At 46.3% G+C, this 14,546-nt stretch overlaps 1 protein-coding gene across 1 annotated transcript in view; it reads left to right on the top strand.

Annotated features, from left to right (window-relative positions):
- Positions 1-11,341, top strand: part of TLR5 (toll like receptor 5) — a 33,350-nt gene extending 22,009 nt beyond the window's left edge. Inside the window, exon 2 of the mRNA XM_055234613.2 lies at positions 8,547-11,341. Within this exon, the coding sequence (XP_055090588.1) occupies positions 8,551-11,127 (2,577 nt within the window). The 5' untranslated portion in view covers positions 8,547-8,550 and the 3' untranslated portion in view covers positions 11,128-11,341. The remainder of the gene's footprint in view (positions 1-8,546) is intronic.
- Positions 11,342-14,546: the final 3,205 nt, after the last annotated feature.

Raw genomic sequence — 14,546 nt, 5'->3', positions numbered from 1 at the left:
ATATACTGTCCTAACTGGGATATAAAAAAGAAATAAAAGGGGAAGTAATTTATAATGAGTTGGTACATGTCTCAATGTGTGAATGCTTGTGTACAACTAGAAGATGAAATGAGTTAAACACTCACACCTACTTATAAAGAAGATGCTTGGATTTAAGAGAAGTGAGATAATATTCAACTGACACTTCTTAAACTTTTTTTTTCTAAGGCAGGGTCTTGCTCTGTTGCGCAGGCTGGAGTGCAGTGGCACAAACACAGCTCACTGCAGCCTCAAACTCCCAGGCTTAAGCTATCCTCTCACCTCAGCCTCCCGAGTAGCTGGGACTACAGGTATGCACCACCGTGCCCAGCTAATTTTTGCATTTTTTTGTAGATATGGGTTTTCACCATATTGCCCAGGCTGGTCTTAAACTTCTGGGATCAAGTGATCTACCTGCCTTGGCCTCCCCAAGTGCTGGGATTACTGGAGTGAACCTCCACACCCTGCCTCTTCTCAAACTTTTTTATTACACTTAACATTTTGAAACGAGGACCAAGTAAATTTGCCCACACATAAATGCTGTCACCATATGATGCAGATGGGTACTGTGTGTGACATTGATTCTCCACAGAGGCACTGGCCATCATGAAGCGATTTTCTGAAATGGTGAATAGCACTGTCAATAAAAAAAAAAGTCAAACTCTGTAACATATTTCAAGAGTTTATTCCAAGCCAAATGTGAGGACCACGACCTGTGACACAGCCCCAGGAGGTCCTGAGAACGTGTGCCTAAGGTGCTTGGGCTACAACTTGGTTTTGTATATTGTAGGGAGACATGAGACATCAATCAATCTATGTGGGGTATGCATTGGTTTGTCTGAAAGGCAGGACAACTCAAAGCCTGGGGCCTCCAGGTCATAGGTGGATTAAAAGACTTTCTGATTGGCAATTCACTGAAAAGAATCAAGTTTTTATCTAAAGGCCTGGAATCAAGGGGTTGTGAAGAAAGGTTCTTATGCAGATGAAGCCTCCAGGTAGCAGGCTTTAGAGAGAATAGATGGTAAACGTCTCTTTCATGAGAACTAAAAAGGTGCCAGACTCTTAAATCTCTCCTGGATCAGGAAAAGACCTGGAAAGAGAAGGGGATTCTCTACAGAATGTAGATTTTCCCACAAGACACAGCTGTGCAGGGCCCTCTCAAAATGTGTCAAAGAAATATTCTATTTTGGGGTAAAATATTTAAATTTCTTTCAGGTCCTGTATTTTGTTTTATTTTATTTTACTTTTGAGACAGTCTCACTCTTGCCCACGCTGGAGTGCAGTGGCATGATCTCAGCTTACTGCAACCTCTGCGTCCTGGGTTCAAGTGATTCTCATGCTTCAACCTCCCAAGTACAGATGCCACCACCCTGCCCAGCTAATTTTTTGTATTTTTAGTAGAGACGGGGTTCCACCATGTCAGCCAACCTGGTCTTGAACTCCTGACCTCAGATGATCTGCCCACCTTGGCCTCCCAAAGTGCTGGGATTACAGGCATGAGCCACTGTGCCAGGCCTGTTGCATTGGTATCTTATGGCCACAAAGAGTCTGTTCTATCAGTCTGAAGATCTGTTTTAATGTTAACGCTGGTCCGTTGTGCCTGAATTTCAAAGGGAGGAGGGTATAATGAGGCGTGTCTGACCCCCTCACCTTTCCCATCATAGCCTGAACTAGTTTTTCAGGGTTTTTTTTGGAATGTGCTTGGCCAAGAGAGGGGTCCATCAGTCAGTTGGGGAGCTTAGAATTTTATTTTTGGTTTATAACACTATATTAAGGTCCAAACTAAACAAGGTAGTCTTTCCTAGATTGACAATTACCTAGATTGACACAGTAGTTGCATTCCTGAAAAATTCAGTATCTATTAAAACAGTGCAAAAACTATTTTGTTAGCATATAACACAAAGTTAGGTTCTGAGGTAATTTTGAGCAAGTTTTTGACCCTTGGGGACTTTGGGCAGGACATCCTACAGCTGTGTGGATGCTGGCCGATTCTGCATGGTATGGGACTGTCATGCACATGTCAACCAAAAATTAAATTCTAAGGCCCCACAACCATCTGAATGGACTTCCTTTCTTTTCTTCTTCGTTTTTTTTTTTTTTTTTTCTTTTCTTTTGAGATGGAGTCTCTCTCTGTCACCCAGGCTGGAGTGCAATGGCACAAGCTCAGCTCACTGCAACCTCTGCCTCCTGGATTCAAGCAATTCTCCTGCCTGAGCCTCCTGAGTAGCTGGGATTTCAGGCACATGCCACCACGCCTGGCTAATTTTTGTATTTTTAGTAGAGATGGGGTTTCGCCATGTTGGCCAGGCTCGACTCAAACGCCTGACCTCAGGTTATCCACCTGCCTCAGCCTCCCAAAGTGCTGGGGTTACAGGTGTGAGCCACCGTGCCCGGCCCATCTGAATGGACTTCCTTCTAGGTCAGGGCACTCTAAAATTTAACCTAAAAGTCTGGTTTAGGCCATGATGGGAAGTGGAGGCTGAAAATGCCTCATTATACCCGTCAGCATTAACATCAATACAGACCTTAGGTCTGATGACAGGCATTTATATTACATTCTCTGTAGCCTGCTACCTGGAGGCTTCATCTGCATGATCAAACTTTGGACTCCACAACCTCTTATCACAACCCAGACATTCTTTCCTATTGATAACTCTTTTTTTTTTTTTTTTTTTTTTGAGATGGAGTCTTTCTCTGTCACCCAGGCTGTAGTGCAATGGCACAAACTCAACTCACTGCAACCTCTTCCTCCTGGGTTCAAGCAATTCTCCTTCCTCAGCCTCCTAAGTAGCTAGGATTTCAGACATGTGCCACCATGCCTGGCTAATTTTTGTATTTTTAGTAGAGATGGGGTTCCGCCTTGTTGGCCAGGCTGGTCTCCAACTGCTGACCTCAAGCGATCCACCTGCCTCAGCCTCTGAAAGTGCTGGGATTACAGGCGTGAGCCACCACGCCTGGCCTCTACTGATAACTCTTTCAACCAACTGCCAATTAGAAAAATTTTAAGTCTACCTATAAATTGGAAGCTACCCCGCCCCTCAAGTTGTCTCACGCTTCTGGACCAGACCAATGTATATCTTAAATGTATTTGACTAATGTCTCACATCTCCCAAAAATGTATAAAACCAAGCTGCACCCTGACCACGTTGGGCACATGTTCTCAGGGTCTCCTGAGGGCTGTGTCACAGGTCGCGGTCCTCACATTTGGCTTGGAATAAACCTCTTGAAATATTTTACAGAGTTTGACTCTTTTTTATTGACAGTGTTATTCACCATTTCAGAAAATCACTTCATGATGGCCAGTGCCTCTGTGGAGAATCAAATATGTGGCACTCATATTTAGCTCGGAATAAATCTCTTCAAATATTTTAGTTTGGCTCTTTTCATTGACATACATTATCATGACATCTTGATTACAGGGGGGATACCCACCCCTATCACTATGACAACCAAAAAGCATCGCTACAAAATTACAGCTATCCCCATCAAAAGCCACTGCTTTTAGAGAGTGTTACAGATAAAATGCACTGAGGCAAAGGTCCTAGAACAGATCCAATCCCTTTATGTTTCTGTTGATGGCAATGTTGTTCATTCAACATACTCTTTCCTTTTCTTTTTTTTTTTTTGTGAGCACTGTGCTTCTTTCTGTTTGCCGTATGGAGAAGATAGTCTACCAGGGGACAGAGATGATAAGTATTGAGAGGTGACAGCCTACTGGCAGCCCTCACTCACTCTCGGTGCCTCCTCGGCCTCATCGCCCACTCTGGCGGTGCTTGAGGAGCCCTTCAGCCCACCGCTGCACTGTGGGAGCCCCTCTCTGGGCTAGCTGAGGCTGGAGCAGGCTCCCTCTGCTTGCGGGGAGGTGTGGAGGGAGAGGCACAGGTGGGAACCGGGGCTGGGATGCTTACGGGCCAGCGCAAGTTCCGAGTGGACATGGGCTCGTTGGGCCCGCACTCAGAGCCGCCAGGGGCAGTGAGGGGCTTAGCACCCAGGCCAGCAGCTGCGGAGGGGGCATCGGGTCCCCCAGCACTGCCGGCCCGCCTGGGCCATGCTTGAATTCTCGACGGGCCTCAGCCGCCTCCCCGCAGGGCAGGGTTCGGGACCTGCAGCCCGCCATGCCCAAGACCCCTGTGGTGTGCTCCTGCGCCACCAAGCCTCCCTGATGGGCACCGCCCCCTTCTCCGCAGCGCCCGGTCCCATCAACCACCCAATGACTGAGGAGTGCAGGTGTTTGGGGCAGGACTGGCGGGCAGCCCTGCCCCTGGCCCTGGCGCTGGATCCACTAGGTGAAGCCAGCTAGGCTCCCGAGTTGGGTGGGGACTTGGAGAATTTTTATGTCTAGGTAGAGGATTGTAAATGCACCAATCAGCACCCTTTGTCTAGCTCAAGGTTTGTAAATGCACCAATCAGTGCTCTGTGTCTAGCTAATCTATTGGGGACTTGAAGAACTTTTGTGTCTAGCTCAGGGATTGTAAATGCACTGATCAGCACCCTGTCAAAATGGACCAATCAGCTCTTTGTAAAACAGACCAGTCAGCTCTCTGTAAAATGGACCAATCAGCAGGATGTCGGTGGGGCCAGATAAGGGAATAAAAGCGGGCTGTCCCAACCAGCAGTGGCAAACTGCTCGGGTCCCCTTCCACACTGTGGAAGCTTTGTTCTTTCGCTCTTTGCAATAAATCTTGCTGCTGCTCATTCTTTGGGTCCACACTGCCTTTATGAGCTGTAACACTCACTGTGAAGGTCTGCAGCTTCACTCCTGAGGCCAGTGAGACCATGAACCCACGGAGAGGAATGAACAACTCCGGATGGGAGGAAAGAACAACTCCAGACGCACTGCCTTTAGAGCTCTAACACCCACCACGAAGGTCTACAGCTTCCCTCCTGAAGCCAGCGAGACCACGAGCCCCCCAGAAGGAAGAAACTCCGAACACGTCCAAACATCAGAAGGAACAAACTCCAGACACACCACCTTTAAGAACTGTAACACTCACCGTGAGGGTCCACGGCTTCACTCTTGAAGTCAGTGAGACCAAGAACCCGCCAATTTCGGACACAGTATGATAAATAAGCAACCAAATAGACAAGACAATTAAGGGCTTGTGATCATTGCTTTGATGGAAATAAGATGGTTTTTGAAAGAGTAACAGGGCGGGGGATTTATTTCAAATAGGTGTGCAGGAGAAGGCTCTCTGGGGAAACACTGATGTGAGATCCCGCCACAGTGAGAGCAGAGAGAAGAGGGTTCACATGAAGGAAGCAGCACTGGCCAAGGTCCCGAGGCTGGAAAGAGTTTGGAATGGCGGACCATGTGTGTATTCCAGGATGGCTGGTACTTCCACCCTAGGACCTTGGTGCTGGCCGCTCCTCTCCCTCAAACACTGGGCCTCTCTACATCCTTTCCTTACTTCCGTTAGACCCCTGCCCTAATCTCATTACATCAGAGACACCTGTCCTGACTCCTCTGTATAAACAGCAGCCACCACCCCAGCCATGGCACCCGCATCTCCTTTTTCCCACTTTACTTTCTTCCATTGCATTTACCTCTACCTGTCAGTACCTATTTCCTCTTCCTTTTGTTGTCTATCACCTCTTCCGTCCACGAGAATGTAAGCTCCATGAGGGTAGGCTTGGTCCATTTTGCTCACAGCTGTATCTCCAGCTCCTAAAATAATGCCTGAGGCTTGGTGCACTGGCTCATGCCTGTAATCTCAGCACTTTGAGAGGCCGAGGCCGGTGGATCATTTGAGGTCAGGAGTTCAAGACCAGCCTGGCCAACATGGTGAAACCCCATCTCTACTAAAAATACAAAAATTAGCTGGGCATGCTGGCACACACTTCTAATCCAAGCTACTCAGGAGGCTGAGGTGGGAAGATCACTTGAACCCGGGAGGCAGAGGTTGCAGTGAGCCGAGATAGCACCACTGCACTCCAGCCTGGGTGACAGAGTGAGACCCTGTCTCAAATAAATAAATAATAACTAAAACAGTGCCTGACACATAATGGGTGCTCAGCAAATTTTTTTTAATGAGTTATTGAGAAAAACTATTCAAGATAATGTTGACAAGACAGTCGAGCTGAATCATGTAAGTACTCACGGGATTTTATTCCAAGTACAGCAAGAAGGAAGGGAAGGGCCCTGTACAAAGAGGAATGGTATCAACCAGATTATGTTTTTAAATGAACATGCTGGCTCTGGCTGGAAAATGAAAGCAAGACCAGAAATAAGAGAGCCAGTGAGGAGTCTCCAGTCTGGCCCACACAAAGAGATGGTGGCGGCTTACAGTAGGGCAGTGGATAGGCTTGGGAGGTGGCACCAACAGGACTTGCTGACGGATTGGATATTGGGGGGATGTTTAAAAGAATGATGTTTAAAAGACTCTGCTGTGTTGTCACCCTGAGACTCTGGGTGGATATGGTGAAGCCATTTACTGAGATGGGGGAGAAATTCAGAGTGGTGATAAACATTCTCACCAAGTTTTTCCTAACAATTATTAGATGCCTGAGTTTGAAACTTTGAGTCAACCCAGGCATCGATGCCTATTTCTGATTTGCTGTAGCTTGTGTGCCACAGCCTCACAGTTTCTGTGGAAACCCCACCATACATCAGCCCCAGCACAAAGCACAACCTCGTCAGAGCTAGCCCACCTCCAGCACCGTGACTGCTCCAGGCTTAATCTCTACTGGTGTTGACACTTGCCAGTGATGGTGTCTCACGGGATTCATGCTCTTTATAAACCATTGCCTTCTTCCTATTTCTTTCATTTATTTTTCCTCTCATTCTCCTGCCCTCTGAGCTATGTAACTCTTCCTTTCCCTTCCAACAGAGGCCTTTCATTACATTTAGAGCAAATAGAATGCATAGTAGGCACCAAAGATGGAGGTGCTATGCAAATAATAGACACCAGGCTCTCTGCGGGTGGGGTCCTTGTGTGTTTTCTCTTCATAGCACCCAGCACAATACGTGGAACATAAGCCAGACACATTTATTGAGCACCATTTCTGCTACACCCATGGAAAAAACACTCAACCCAGACAGATGGTCAGCTCCCCGACAAGACTTAAGCAAGTGGGCCAGTCTCTGTTTATTGTTGTGCACTCACACAATCACACAGCTGCCAGGCGAACAGTAGGCACTTATCACACTTTTATTAAACCGATCACATCTGGCTCTTTGTGGGGATGCCAGAAAGTGCCCAATTTCTGCATGATGGGATGGACTGTGTGTGGAGTAAGGTCAGATAAATGGAGATGGGCCAGTAGCCTAGACAAATTAAGGGAGATAAACAGTGAATTTATTTTCCACTCATCAGCCGAGCTTTCTGTGGGCTAGGAACCGGGTGCCTGGCTGAAGTGAAGCAACACTGTGTCTCTTCCTGCTGTTTTCTCCAACTCACCTCAGCAAATCATGAATGAATAAACGAATGAATAGACAAACATAGAGTTATTATAAGGATTAAGTGAAGGCAGGGTGCAGTGGCTCATGCCTGTAATCCCAGCATGTTGGGAGGCCAAGGTAGGAGGATCGCTTGAGCTCAGGAGTTCAAGACCAGCCTGGGCAACAAAGCAAGACCCCCATCTCTCTATTTTTATTTTAGTTTAGAATAATAAATAAATTTTTTAAAAGAAAAGATTAAGTGAAATGTTTTTTAAGTACCTAGAATAGTGCCTAGTATACAGAAAATTCAACATGAGTGTTTGATAGAAAGAGAGCAAGAATAGGCCAGGTGTGGTGACTCACATCTGTAATCCCAGCACTTTGGGAGGTTGAGGCGGGCAGGTCACTTGAGCCCACAAGTTGGAGACCAGCCTGGGCAACATGGTGAAACCCCATTTCTACTAAAAATACAAAAATTAGCCGGGTACAGTGGCACGTGCCTGTAGTTCCAGCTAATCAGGAGGCTGAGATGGAGGATGGCTTGAACCCGGGAGGCGGAGGTGGCAGTGAGCTGTGATCGTGCCACTGCACTCCAGCCTGGGTGACAGAGCAAGACCCTGTCTCAAAAAAAGAAAAAAACAGAAAGAGAGTAAGAATAGCAGGCCGGGCGCTGTGGCTCACGCCTGTAATCCCAGCACTTTGGGAGGCCGAGGCGGGCGGATCACGAGGTCAGGAGATCGAGACCATCCTGGCTAACATGGTGAAACCCCGTCTCTACTAAAAATACAAAAAATTAGCCGGGCGAGGTGGCGGGCGCCTGTAGTCCCAGCTACTCGGGAGTCTGAGGCAGGAGAATGGCGTGAATCCGGGAGGTGGAGCTTGCAGTGAGCCGAGATCGTGCCACTGCACTCCAGCCTGGGCGACAGAGCCAGATTCCGTCTCAAAAAAAAAAAAAAAAAAAAAAAAAAAAAAAAAAGAGAGTAAGAATAGCTTTGTCTGTATCTGCCAGCAGCCACGTCTGTGGAGTCAGAGGAATGAAGGGTTCAAAGGGAGCAGGCACACCATAGAGAATACCCCCAAGATCTGAAGACCCCAGTGCAATACCTCGAGCTTAAATGCCTGTGTTTTCATTCTCCCTTCTTCTCCATAGGATCATGGGACACCACCTGGACCTTCTCCTAGGAGTGGTGCTCGTGGCCAGTCCTGTGTTTGGAATTCCTTCCTGCTCTTTTGATGGCCGAGTAGCCTTTTACCGTTACTGCAACCTCACCCAGGTCCCCCAGGTCCTCAACACCACTGAGAGGCTCCTGCTGAGCTTCAACTATATCAGGACAGTCACTGCTTCATCCTTCCCCTTTCTGGAACAGCTGCTGCTGCTGGAGCTCGGGAGCCAGTATACCCCCTTGACTATTGACAAGGAGGCCTTCAGAAACCTGCCCAACCTTAGAATCTTGGACCTGGGAAATAGTAAGATATACTTCTTGCATCCAGATGCTTTTCAGGGACTGTTCCATCTGTTTGAACTTAGACTGTATTTCTGTGGTCTCTCCGATGCTGTGTTAAAAGATGGTTATTTCAGAAATTTAAAGTCTTTAACTCGCTTGGATCTATCCAAAAATCAGATCCGTAGCCTTTACCTTCATCCTTCATTTGGGAAGTTGAATTCCTTAAAGTCCATAGATTTTTCCTCCAACCAAATATTCCTTGTATGTGAACATGACCTTGAGCCCCTGCAAGGGAAAACGCTCTCCTTTTTTAGCCTCGCAGCTAATAACTTGTATAGCAGAGTCTCAGTGGACTGGGGAAAATGTATGAACCCATTCAGAAACATGGTGCTGGAGATGCTAGATGTTTCTGGAAATGGCTGGACAGTGGACATCACAGGAAACTTTAGCAATGCCATCAGCAAAAGCCAGGCCTTCTCTTTGATTCTTGCCCACCACATCATGGGTGCCGGGTTTGGCTTCCATAACATCAAAGATCCTGACCAGAACACATTTGCTGGCCTGGCCAGAAGTTCAGTGAGACGCCTGGATCTTTCACATGGGTTTATCTTCTCCCTGAACACGCGAGTCTTTGAGACACTCCAGGATTTGAAGGTTCTGAACCTTGCCTACAACAAGATAAATAAGATTGCAGATAAAGCATTTTATGGACTTGACAACCTCCAAGTTCTCAATTTGTCGTATAACCTTCTGGGGGAACTTTACACTGCGAATTTCTATGGACTACCTAAGGTAGCGTACATTGATTTGCAAAAGAATCACATCGGAATAATTCAAGACCAAACATTCAAATTCCTGGAAAAATTACAGACCTTGGATCTCCGAGACAATGCTCTTACAACCATTCATTTTATTCCGAGCATACCTGATATCTTCTTGAGTGGCAATAAACTAGTGACTTTGCCAAAGATCAACCTTACAGCCAACTTCATCCACTTATCAGAAAACAGGCTAGAAAATCTAGATATTCTCTACTTTCTCCTACGGGTACCTCATCTCCAGATTCTCATTTTAAATCAAAATCGCTTATCCTCTTGTGGTGGAGATCAAACCCCTTCAGAGAATCCCAGCTTAGAACAGCTTTTCCTTGGAGAAAATATGTTGCAACTTGCCTGGGAAACTGCGCTCTGTTGGAATGTTTTTGAGGGACTTTCTCATCTTCAAGTTCTGTATTTGAATAATAACTATCTTAATTCCCTTCCACCGGGAGTATTTAGCCATCTGACTGCATTAAGGGGACTAAGCCTCAACTCCAACAGGCTGACAGTTCTTTCTCACAATGATTTACCTGCTAATTTAGAGATCCTGGACATATCCAGGAACCAGCTCCTAGCTCCCAATCCTGATGTATTTGTATCACTTAGTGTCTTGGATATAACTCATAACAAGTTCATTTGTGAATGTGAACTTAGCACTTTTATCAGTTGGCTTAATCACACCAATGTCACTATAGCTGGGCCTCCTGCAGACATATATTGTGTGTACCCTGACTCACTCTCTGGGGTTTCCCTCTTCTCTCTTTCCACGGAAGATTGTGATGAAGAGGAAGTCTTAAAGTCCCTAAAGTTCTCCCTTTTCATTGTATGCACTGTCACTCTGACTCTGTTCCTCATTACCATCCTCACAGTCACGAAGTTCCGGGGCTTCTGTTTTATCTGTTATAAGACAGCGCAGAGACTGGTGTTCAAGGACCATCCCCAGGGCACAGAACCTGATATGTACAAATATGATGCCTATTTGTGCTTCAGCAGCAAAGACTTCGCATGGGTGCAGAATGCTTTACTCAAACACCTGGACACTCAATACAGTGACCAAAACAGATTTAACCTGTGCTTTGAAGAAAGAGACTTTGTCCCAGGAGAAAACCACATTGCCAATATCCAGGATGCCATCTGGAACAGTAGAAAGAATGTTTGTCTTGTGAGCAGACACTTCCTTAGAGATGGCTGGTGCCTTGAAGCCTTCAGTTATGCCCAGGGCAGGTGCTTATCTGACCTTAACAGTGCTCTCATCATGGTGGTGGTTGGGTCCTTGTCCCAGTACCAGTTGATGAAACATCAATCCATCAGAGGCTTTGTACAGAAACAGCAGTACTTGAGGTGGCCTGAGGATCTCCAGGATGTTGGCTGGTTTCTTCATAAACTCTCTCAACAGATACTAAAGAAAGAAAAAGAAAAGAAGAAAGACAATAACATTCGGTTGCAAACTGTAGCAACCATCTCCTAATCAAAGGAACAATTTCCAACTTATCTCAAGCCACAGATAACTCTTCACTTTGTATTTGCACCAAGTTACCATTTTGGGGTCGTCTCCGCAGGTTTTTTTTTTTTTTTTTGCTACTATGAAAACAACATAAATCTCTCAATTTTCATATCAACACCATGTTCTGTCTCACTAACCTCCAAATGGAAAATAATAGATCTAGAAAATTGCAACTGCCCTTAGAGGTTCCCAGTCTCCACTGATTTTCTTTCAGATTCAATAATACTGTTCTGTCCTGCTGTGTTGATTATGGAATGTATCCTAATCATGGGAAGGGCACCTTGGGAGAAGTTGCAGATGGCTGACGTGCTTTCTCTAGCAGTCAGCTAAAAAATGGGATGGTTCATGATTCTGGGTTCTCTGTGTTCTGCAAAACAACATTAAGTAGAAAACCAACAGAAGCAGAGGCACCTTTCCTTCTTTTGCCACAGAAACAATGCCACTGTTGAGTGCAAGTCACACTTTGTCTTGTAGATAAGAGGTGGCCCCAAAGAAGCTGGGATGAATGAGAGTCACTACCTCTCTTGTGGCTGTACTGCACTTCATGTTCTTACCTTCAGCTTCTCCAGGTCTGCCCTAGTGAGCCAAGAACTTTCTCTCACATGCTGCCTTTATGTCAGCCTGGCCTTCAAGACCTTCCGTGATTTATCACCAACCTACCTTTTCAGCTTTATTTCCTAGCACACCTCATTGATCAGCTGCTCAGGCTGTTGCATGAAGAACATGGACTTTGCACACAGATCCTGGGTTGAGTTCTGAGTCAGCTGTGTATTAGCCGTGTAACCTTGGCCATGGTATGCCCTTGCTGGACCTACATTTTCTCACATAACAGCGTCTCTGTCATAGAATTCCTGTGAAAATTAAATTGGCTAAGGATGTCAGGGCTTCTCAGATCTTTTCCTTCGTTGCCCTAATGACCACAAGAGAACACATACACTGAAGGCCTTCTGGGGGCAGTCGCAGTTTCATTGAAGTTGTATTTTTTTTATCTTAAATGAAATCTGTGCGTATTTTCCATTCTGTTCTTTTTTTCATGTTTATTAATATAGAAATGTGCTTTTGCAAAAGGATTAAGAACACTTAAAACAAGGAAACTGTGCCAAAATTACGCCATAGCTTCACACACTGCCTCCTCCAAGTCCAGCATAACTCCAGGTCAGATCCTGCAGTTTGAGGGGTACACGTGGGTCTGGGATTCAGCTCTCCAAACTGTCACCTTCTTCCCCTCACTGGGCCCCTCAATCCTAACTCCACACACACACACACACACACACTCGCTATTCTCATCCCAACTTCTTTTGGCCACTTGTAGTCAATGAGACTGAGCTTGCCCTGCACCCAGTGATGGCATTATTTTCACGCACACCATGCAGGCCCCACTCTGCCTCTTTCCTCTGGATTCTTCTCCCATCTCTGCACATCCATCCTACATTTTCTTCAAAATCCAGCCCATGAAGCTCCCTGGGATCCCTCCAACACAAAGTCCTCTCTCCCTTTTGTGAAAACTCTTGACACTTTATCTGGTCTTTTAAAAGTAGCACTTACTACTACTTCCTGTCTCCTTTTTTCTGAGCCTGCCTGGCTGCCCGCCCCTCTGGAAGATAAGTTCCCTGAGGAAAGACCTTGTCTTCTGTGTCCTGCCCTCACTGGCTGTAGCAGATCACTTATGGTTTTGGGACCATTCAAGGGTTTCCCACCTACACATCTGCCCGTGCTTCTTCCTCCCCATGGAATTTCTTCTCCCCATCCTACCACTCGTCTGCCTGGTGAATTTCCTTGATTAGCAAGACTGCCCATCCCTCATGACAGATTTTCTGTCACTGATACATGACATTGTGTTGCGCCAGTGTGTTTATGTATGTGTGTGGACGGCTTAGTTTGTGAGACACTGCAGTCAGGACCTTGTCTTGTTCATCTGTGTATCGCAGGCCCAGTGTGGTGCCTGGCCCACAGTATGTGCTTAATAAATGTCTTGTGGATGAATGAAGTATATTGGGAAGCCCAGCCTCCCTCATGTCAACACCTGCTGCTATTAGACTTTCCACTGGAGGGGCAGGGAGAATGAGGGCCTGAGAGAGCAAGATATCCATGGAGGTGCTGAGTGGTAAGCTGAAAAGGGCAGGAGACCACAGGCTGTCAGACACCCCTGAACACTATTTCAAATGGCCAGGCATGGCATAGGGCTCCTGGGTAGTGGGACAGTGGCAACCTGGATTAGCAGCTAGGAGTGGGGCTAGAATTGAGAGCTGAAGGGGTGGGGAGGAAAACAGAACCCACACGAATTTGCAGTGAATAAGGTCTCCTGGAACCTTGTGCTAAGAAATACAGTAAAACAGGGCCAGGCACCAGTGGCTCATGCCTGTAATCCCAGCACTTTCAGAGGCTAAGGTGGGCCAATCACTTGAGGTCAGGAGTTTGAGAGCAGCCTGCCCAACATAGTGAAACCCCGTTTCTACTAAAAATACAAAAATTAGCTGGGCATGGTGGTACATGCCTGTAATCCCAGCTACTAGGGAGGCTGAGGCAGGAGAATTCCTCAAATCCAAGAGGCGGAGATTGCAGTGAGCCAAGATGGCACTACTGCACTCCTGGGTGACAGAGCGAGATCCTAACTCAAAAAAAAAAAAAAAAAAGAAAAAGAAAGAAATACAGTAAAACAAAACAAAAGTGTACTGTGCCAGTAACAGGTATAACCGCAAATCAGGAAGACTGTGGAAAGACCACTCTGCTCGGTTCATGCTCTCCTGTCCCACCTGCTGCTCAGCCATGGTTTCCCCCAGCTCTAGGGGGCGGGAGGGGCACCTAGGATACTGAAGAAATCTCCTGATCAGAACACCTTGTATGAACAGGACTCCTAGGGAAAGGGGTTTCCTAGTCCGGCTAGGGGTTGGAGGTAGTGCTACACCAGGGACCTCCCTTGGTTTGGGTGACCATCGCTATGACTCTATTTTCCAAACCAAACCTGGGACATGTAAAATGACAAGTGCAGGTGTATTTACGGGAAGAACAAGCTGAAACACAGATAACTCTCAACATAGGAAAGGAGTCTATCCCACAGCCTTTTCTAATCTTCTTATTTAAAAACACAAATTACGGTAATTTTCCTAATGAAACACATTTAAAAGGCATCTTTTGTGGTCTCTGTATAGAGTGTATGGGGGAACCTGTTCACTTCTACATCCTAGCCACCGTTGGATTCAACATACCACTCTATTTCAAAGCTTCCCTTTTCTGGCAAAGATCCAAAACTTACTAAAATTCTTTTGTCTTCTTTTCCACGGTCAGGCCCAGCACTTGGAATTATTTTTGAGGCCATTTTCCCAAGTCTTTATCACGTCACAAGACTTGCTGCGTACACGACAAAAGGAAGGCCCAACGGAGCC

The sequence above is a fragment of the Symphalangus syndactylus genome, chromosome 19, assembly GCF_028878055.3.
Source record: "Symphalangus syndactylus isolate Jambi chromosome 19, NHGRI_mSymSyn1-v2.1_pri, whole genome shotgun sequence".
Classification (NCBI taxonomy): Eukaryota; Metazoa; Chordata; class Mammalia; order Primates; family Hylobatidae; genus Symphalangus; species Symphalangus syndactylus.
This window is presented reverse-complemented; position numbering and strand designations above follow the sequence as displayed.